At 40.5% G+C, this 7,309-nt stretch overlaps 1 protein-coding gene across 3 annotated transcripts in view; it reads right to left on the bottom strand.

Moving 5' to 3' along the window:
• Positions 1-2,904: 2,904 nt before the first annotated feature.
• The window catches only part of LOC126236691 (phosphomannomutase), a 40,884-nt gene continuing 36,479 nt past the window's right edge, over positions 2,905-7,309 (bottom strand). For all 3 annotated transcript variants that reach the window (XM_049946183.1, XM_049946185.1, XM_049946184.1), the window contains exon 6: positions 2,905-3,295. In XM_049946183.1, coding sequence (XP_049802140.1) covers positions 3,072-3,295 — 224 coding nt within the window. In that variant the 3' untranslated portion in view covers positions 2,905-3,071. The remainder of the gene's footprint in view (positions 3,296-7,309) is intronic.

Genomic DNA, 7,309 nt, shown 5'->3' with positions numbered 1-7,309 from the left:
ACACATGCAACTGAAAACTGGATTATGGAAGGAAGAGCGAAAAACAAAGTACAAGCTAGTGGGATGAAATTCTCAAGGAACAGTATTGGAGTGACAAATATAGACAGGTTAATTAAGGTGGAACCATTAAAGGAGGAGATAGAGAAATCAAGGCTGAGATGGTATGGGCATGTTAAACGAATGGAATAGAAGAGGATACCAAGGAGGATACATGAGATGAAACTGAAAGGAAAGAGACCAAGGTGAAGAGGGAAAGATGGAGGCAAGACAGAAGATGATGGAGAGGCTTATGTTCCAAACAGACCTGGCCAGAGGCTGGAAACTGTCCAAGATGATGATCAGACGACTTGTTGTAATGTACTGAGTGTAATTAGCAATCAATAGAGTTTAGTTTAGATTTGATTCAAGAAATCATTCTTTTGTCTCAATAGCCAGAAAATGGTTTGATATTTTGGAGTTGATAGCATTGTTTTGTTAGAGTGATTAGTGACCAGTCAATAAGGAGCTCATTTACAGATGCTGCACAACTGCAAATAGAACAATCATGGGGGTGGAAATTTACCTTGTCTTCTGGCATTCACCTTGATTGATTTAGGAACCCCATGCAAAACATGCTGTAGAATAACCAGACACATTTGAATGCTGTTGCTCCTGAATGTGAGTCAGATTTTATGGAGTTATCTTCTTTTCCACATGGTGAAGTATTCATCAGAGTTATGAATTTAAACTGTGGCAGTTGGCTGATGCATTGTATGTGTACTAAATGGTGAATCACAAAACACAAAAAGGAATCTATAATGAGTGTTTCACAGAATTTGGGCTAACCGCATTGCTAACAATTTCAGTTCATCAGATGTCTTGTAATCGAACTATACATTACACAATGAAATTCTGGAATTGATAAATATTTTATTACATGGAAGATGATAAGTATGCCTTTCAAATAGCTTGATATTTTGTAAGAAAATATTTTGATATTTTTTAATGAGGGAAACATTCTTCCACAAATAAGAAATAAACTGATGCGTGTTTTTTTTAAGTAAGGTCCATTTGAACATAAGTACACAATGATAGGTTATTTCAAAAAAGTAAATTTATTTTCAGAAAGTACATACTTCAATCTATTTTTTGACATAGTTCCCAAGTTTGTTCAAACACGTATCATACCTCTCAACCAATTTTAAAATACCCTCTTCATAAAAACTTGCCACCTGTTCCAATAACCATGAGTTCACTGCCTTTTTCACGTCGTCGTCATCATTGTAATGGCTGCCACTGAGGTGTCGTTTGAGGTGGAGGAACAGATGGTAACTGCTCAGCGCAAGATCAGGACTGTAGGGTGGGTGGTCTAAATCTTCCCAGCCAAAACTGTCCAATAAATCACAGGTCTGACCTGCAGTCTGAGATCTTGCATTGTCATGGAGAAGGACAATTCCCTTTGTCAGCATGCCGCATCTTTTGTTTTGAATCACTCTGCATAGCCTTCTCAGGGTTTGGCAGTATGCTTCTGCATTGACAGTGGTTCCTCATTGCATGAAGTTGACCAACAAAACACCATGCCTATCCCAAAACACTGACACCATGATTTTGCACTGGGACAGAGTCTGTTTGGCCTTCACCTTTACAGGCGAGTGTGTGTGCCTCCATTCCATGCTCTGTTGCTTCGATTCGGGCACGATATTCGAAACCCATGTTTCATCTCCAGTTACGATCTGACTCAAGAATCCGTCACCTTCTTCATGATAATGAGTCAAGAACATCACACACTCAAATCTTGGGTTTTTGTGGTCCTCCGTTAGGAGCACAGTTTCCTAAACTTTAGGTGTTCAGAAACAATGTTGTAAAGCACTGATCTCAACACATCAGGAAATTCATTTGAGATATCTGTTATTGTGAAGCACCTGTCCTCATGAATCTTCACTTCAACTGGGGCAATCAAAGAAGGGCGACCGGAGCAGACTTCATCATGGACGTTGCCACGGCCATCTTTGAATTCTTGTATCCACTTATGCACTTTGCTTTCACTCATAACAGTATCATCGTACACTTCGCAAATCTGTCGATGAATTTCTGCAGCAGGCAGGTTCCTAGATGACAAAAACCGTATCACTGAGCGAACCTCACACCCGGTGGGCGAATTGATAGTCAAACATTTTGAAAGCACAGAACAGAACTGTACAGGTTAGCTACAGAGCTGAAACTGAGCACAGTTGTTCCCGAGGCATGCCGGTACATGACGCACGCACTCATCGTGGTATGCGCATGAACTACTAGTGTCTACAATAAAACGGATCTTACTTAAAAAAACACGCCTCATATATACAGGTCAGAATAACAAAGTGACTAACAGGTAGTTGTTTACAGGCCAGCTACCACAGTAAAAACCAACCAGAGCACACCTTTTGTCCTGCGCACAGTTGTCACATTGCTCTGCTCGCTCACCTACACTTGACAATTACAGTGTATACACACAATTGCTGCGATTTGTACTTATATGCTTTGCTGCTCACATGGGATGTTTCTTTTACGGAATGTGTGAAGCTAGTGGCAAACTTGATTAGGATAATTATAAGAGTATTAGAATTCTGCAAAGTGAACTCAATACTATACATTAATACAAAATGAATGAACATACTCAGTACAGAACCACACAGCTGTTTTAACTGAAGCCATATTACAGTTGCACATAATGGCAAGATGACGAGATCCCCTTCCATGATCAACTGTTAATCACATTGTTATTCTGATACCGATATATGCTCCGGAACAAGATAGCTCTTATGATGCTCATTATCATAACATTTTTTTATTCAAGAAATAAGTGAAATAGAAATATACACAGCATTTCATTACCATTAAGTACAATTTGTGTCATTTACTGAATTAAAATGACATACACATATATTTTGATACTGAGATTAAATAATTTTTAATTTGTTTGGCAGACTGGTGTCCAAAATATTTCAAGTTTTTGGCAGAGAAATATAAGCCACTACACAAGTTCAAAGTGGTAACTATAACATTCCCAAAACAAGTATCACAGATAAGAGGATTCCTAAATAGGCCTATTACTATGTTAAAGCAAACAGCTCCTCCAACTGCTTTTTTGTATCTTGAGGCGACTTCACTGAATGGCCAATAGTCCTTTCATCACTAAATATTTCATAATCATTTCCTCCTTTGTATGTTTTATCACCAAAGAAATGAATTTCTTTGAAATTTTCTTTCATGAGGTGTTGTAAACAGTAAGTCTTGTCCCATCCTTCTGGAAACACATCAAAGCTGATCTGACCACCTAAAACACACACATATGTATAAGATTATATATATAAATATAATAGAGGGAAACATTCCACGTGGGAAAAATGCGGATGGATATGTGTGTGTGTGCGAGTGTATACCTGTCCTTTTTTCCCCCTAAGGTAAGCCTTTCCGCTTCCGGGATGGGAATGACTCCTTACCCTCTCCCTTAAAACCCACATCCTTTCGTCTTTCCCTCTCCTTCCCTCTTTCCTGATGAGGCAACAGTTTGTTGCGAAAGCTTGAATTTCGTGTGTATGTTTGTGTGTCTATCGACCTGCCAGCACTTTCGTTCAGTAAGTCACATCATCTTTGTTTTTAGATATATTTTTCCTACGTGGAATGTTTCCCTATATATCAACAATGTAGTATAAGACAGATTGCCAGTTACCATAAAGAAGGCTTGTCAAGTTGCAGACAGGCACCATTATCAGACAGTGTGAATGGTGTGTGTGTGTGTGTGTGTGTGTGTGTGTGTGTGTGTGTGTGTGTGTGTGTGTGTGTGTTTGTGTGTGTGGGACCACTACTCTTCATCCAACTACAACTTCCTCTCCGTTTGACCATCTCCCTCTATCCCCTTCCTCTGGTAAGCAGTATCCACCTGCATGTGTATCTCCTGGACAGCATTCTGATACAACCTGCATAACGCATCTGTCATGAAAGACAACCTAGACATAAGGACTTACCAACCATTTTCACATCCACTCCCTTTCCTGTTGGAGGTACATGGTTCTTACACCCCACACTACTTCTCTCTCTCTCTCTCTCTCTCTCTCTCTCTCTCTCTCTCTCTCACACACACACACACACACACACACACACACATATACAGTGTTCTGCACTGAAACAGTACAGGAATGGGAGAGCAAAACTTTTTAAGTCTCCACAGCCCAGCATTGCTTCAGCACAGGGATGTGTCAACTCAAGCTAGCCGAAAGGGATAAACATTTTGACACGGTAAGTCGGTCACCAAGAGAGTGACAGTGACACTTCTGTCTACGAGTGTGAGTGGGCTCAGCAATACTGAGTAGCACTAGGTAGGATGCAACAATGACTATAAAGGATCTGACAGAGCTGTTATGGTACTGTAACAAACCCGTTAAGCAAATGTGGCAGAACTAGAGACTGCTGACCACTCATAATAAACCGTACTGATTCAGTCATATCACACAGAAAAGCCTCTCTTTTGCTCAATATAAATACGCCCACTAGCTAACTTAGAGGCAGTTGATCGGTAGGTTCAATGTCGACCATACTGTTCGCACTCGATTCTCTGATTATAGTGTTGTAACATCTTGTGTAAGATTGTTCCACTATTGTCACACTGTGCCAGTCATACTCTTGCTGAGTGGTGTAATGATAGCAGTTCCATAACCACAGATAACCGATGCCAGAGTCCAGGACTGAAACTGCCATTGATGGGTAGTCCATGGGTCCACCACTACCATTCCAGTTCACAGCACGAGCTACACTGGTACTTTGGAACTGGATAAACCGGTGGAACGGGATCAGTGGACAACATGACATGAGACATCCGAGCACCAAATGCTGCAGTCCATCTGATGGGACTATGCAGGCAGTGATCAGAGAGGGACTGAGCACTCTCAAGATAGTGTATGATTTAATCACACATGCACCGCAATCATGCCTCCTTTGCAACAGATATGCCACATGGGAAGCACATACAGATTGGTGTGTGGGCAACTTGCCAGACCACGAGTTGCCAATCTATGCTGTGAGTTGACACAGCGACCTCTGGGCAACCTTATGTCTGCAATTGATGACAGCAGGTTTCTCTATGGCCTACGCAGCAATGGTCTGTGCTGAGGTCACAGATATGAGATGTATACCGAACAATAAATTTAGTAATAACTTTTTTCTTTATTTGCATCAAACAAGGCCTGACAAGTACTAAGGCTACATATCCTGACAAATCAGTAAGAGTTTCCAGTCTGGGAATGGGCAACTCCTAAAACATATGTATATGATATAGATGCAGTTAACTGGTTATAAAATTTTACATGGTAGTGTGTTCTGAAAGGCACACATTTAAAAAACAGTGTTTTAACTATATGAAGAAAGTTCAGTTCACTACTATGGCTTCATTTTACCATTGACCTTGAAGCAAAATCTTGCTCTCCTTTCATACCCACACCCCAAATTTCTCTGCAGTAATTACATGTTTTATTATTTTCTAAGCCTGATCTATGTAACATACATGATGCCCTTTATGCAAAAAGTTTTTCTCATTTCAGACCTATGAAACCAACAGGCATTATTCATAGAGGTCTTCTAAGTGAAAACTACTCTGAACACTCATGAAACTGGGTTAGAAACATAAGTTAATCCGTTAATCTTCATATTAATTAATTTATGTATGGATGGAGAGCACATAAATCTTTGTAAAAGTTATTTTTCTGTCCCTTGGTGCAATACGTTTGAACTTTTTGGAAAGTAATTGTAAGCTATGGGGAAGAACAGGTAATATACAACATGTGCAAGAACCAAGAAGGAACAGTGAGAATGAGCAATTAAGAATGAAGTGCTTCGATTAGAAAGGGAGTAAAACAGGAACACAGTCATTCTCCCTGGTTGTTCAATCCGAAAATCACAGAAACAATGATGGAAATAAAAAGAAAAGCTCAGGAGGGAAAAAAGAATTTAGGGTGAAAGAATATCAATGAAAAGACACACTGATTATACTGGTTGTCCTCATTTTAAGTGGGAAAGATGTACAGGACCTGTTGAATGGAATGAACAGTCTACTGAGAACATAATGTGTATCGATAGCAAACTGAAGAAAGACAAGAGTAATGAGGAATAGCAGGAATGCGATTAGTGATAAATTTGACAACAAAATTAAGAATCATGAACAAGTGAAGGAGGAGAAGGAGTTCTGCTACCTTGGAAGCAATATAACATGATGGGTGAAGCAAGGACATAAGAAAAACTGACTAACAAAGACAAAGATGGCATTCATGGCCAAAAGAAGTCTACTAGTATCAAGTAACTACCCTAATTTGAGGAAGAAATTTTTGAGAATGTGTGTTTGGAGCATAGCACCTTGTATGAAAGTGAATCGTGGACTGTGGGAAAACCAGAAAAGAAGAGAATCTGGTGCTGCAGAAGCTTGTTGAAAATTAGGTGGACTGATATGGAAACAAGAGATTCTCCGCAGACTCAGATAGGAATGGAATATGTGGGAAACACTGTCACAAAGAAGGGAAAGGATTACAAGATGTGTGTGAAGGCATCAGGGAATGGTGGTAGAGGGAGCTGTAGAGGGTGAAAACTGTTGTGGAAGACCAGTGTTGGAATATATCCAAGAAATGTATGGATGTAGATTGGATGTACACTGGAAACTGGTACACCTGCCTAATATTTTGTAGGACCCGCACAAGCATGCAGAAGTGCCACAACATGATGTGGACTTGACTAATGTCTGAAGTAGTGCTGGAGGGAATTGACACCATAAATTCCTAGGAGTACAAGAGGGTGGAGATATCTTCTGAACAGCACGTTGCAAGGCACCCCAGATATGCTCAATAATGTTTGTGTCTGGGGAGTTTGGTGGCCAGCGGAAGTGTTTTAAACTCAGAAGTGTGTTCCTGGAGCCACTCAGTAACAATTCTGGCCGTTTTGGGTGTTGCATTGTCCTGCTGGAATTGCCCGTGTCCATCAGACATGAATGGATGCAGGTGATCAGACAGGATGCTTACGTAAGCATCGCCTGTCAGTCATATCTAGACATATCACGGTTCACACATCACTCCAACTGCACACGCCCCATATCATTATGGAGCCTCCACCAACTTGAACAAATCCCTGCTGACATGCAGGGTCCATGGATTCATGAGGTTGTTTGGGAAAATCCCCACTTCATCGCTATCTTAGAGATACTGTGTCCCATCGCTCATGCGCTGACTATAACATCATGTTCAAACTCACTTAAATCTTGATAATGTGCCATTGTAGCAGTAGTAACCGATCTAACAACTGGGCCAGACAC

Source organism: Schistocerca nitens, chromosome 2 (assembly GCF_023898315.1).
Source record: "Schistocerca nitens isolate TAMUIC-IGC-003100 chromosome 2, iqSchNite1.1, whole genome shotgun sequence".
NCBI classification, from domain to species: domain Eukaryota; kingdom Metazoa; phylum Arthropoda; class Insecta; order Orthoptera; family Acrididae; genus Schistocerca; species Schistocerca nitens.
The sequence above is the reverse complement of the archived record's forward strand: the minus strand, read 5'-3'. Positions and strand labels throughout refer to the sequence as shown.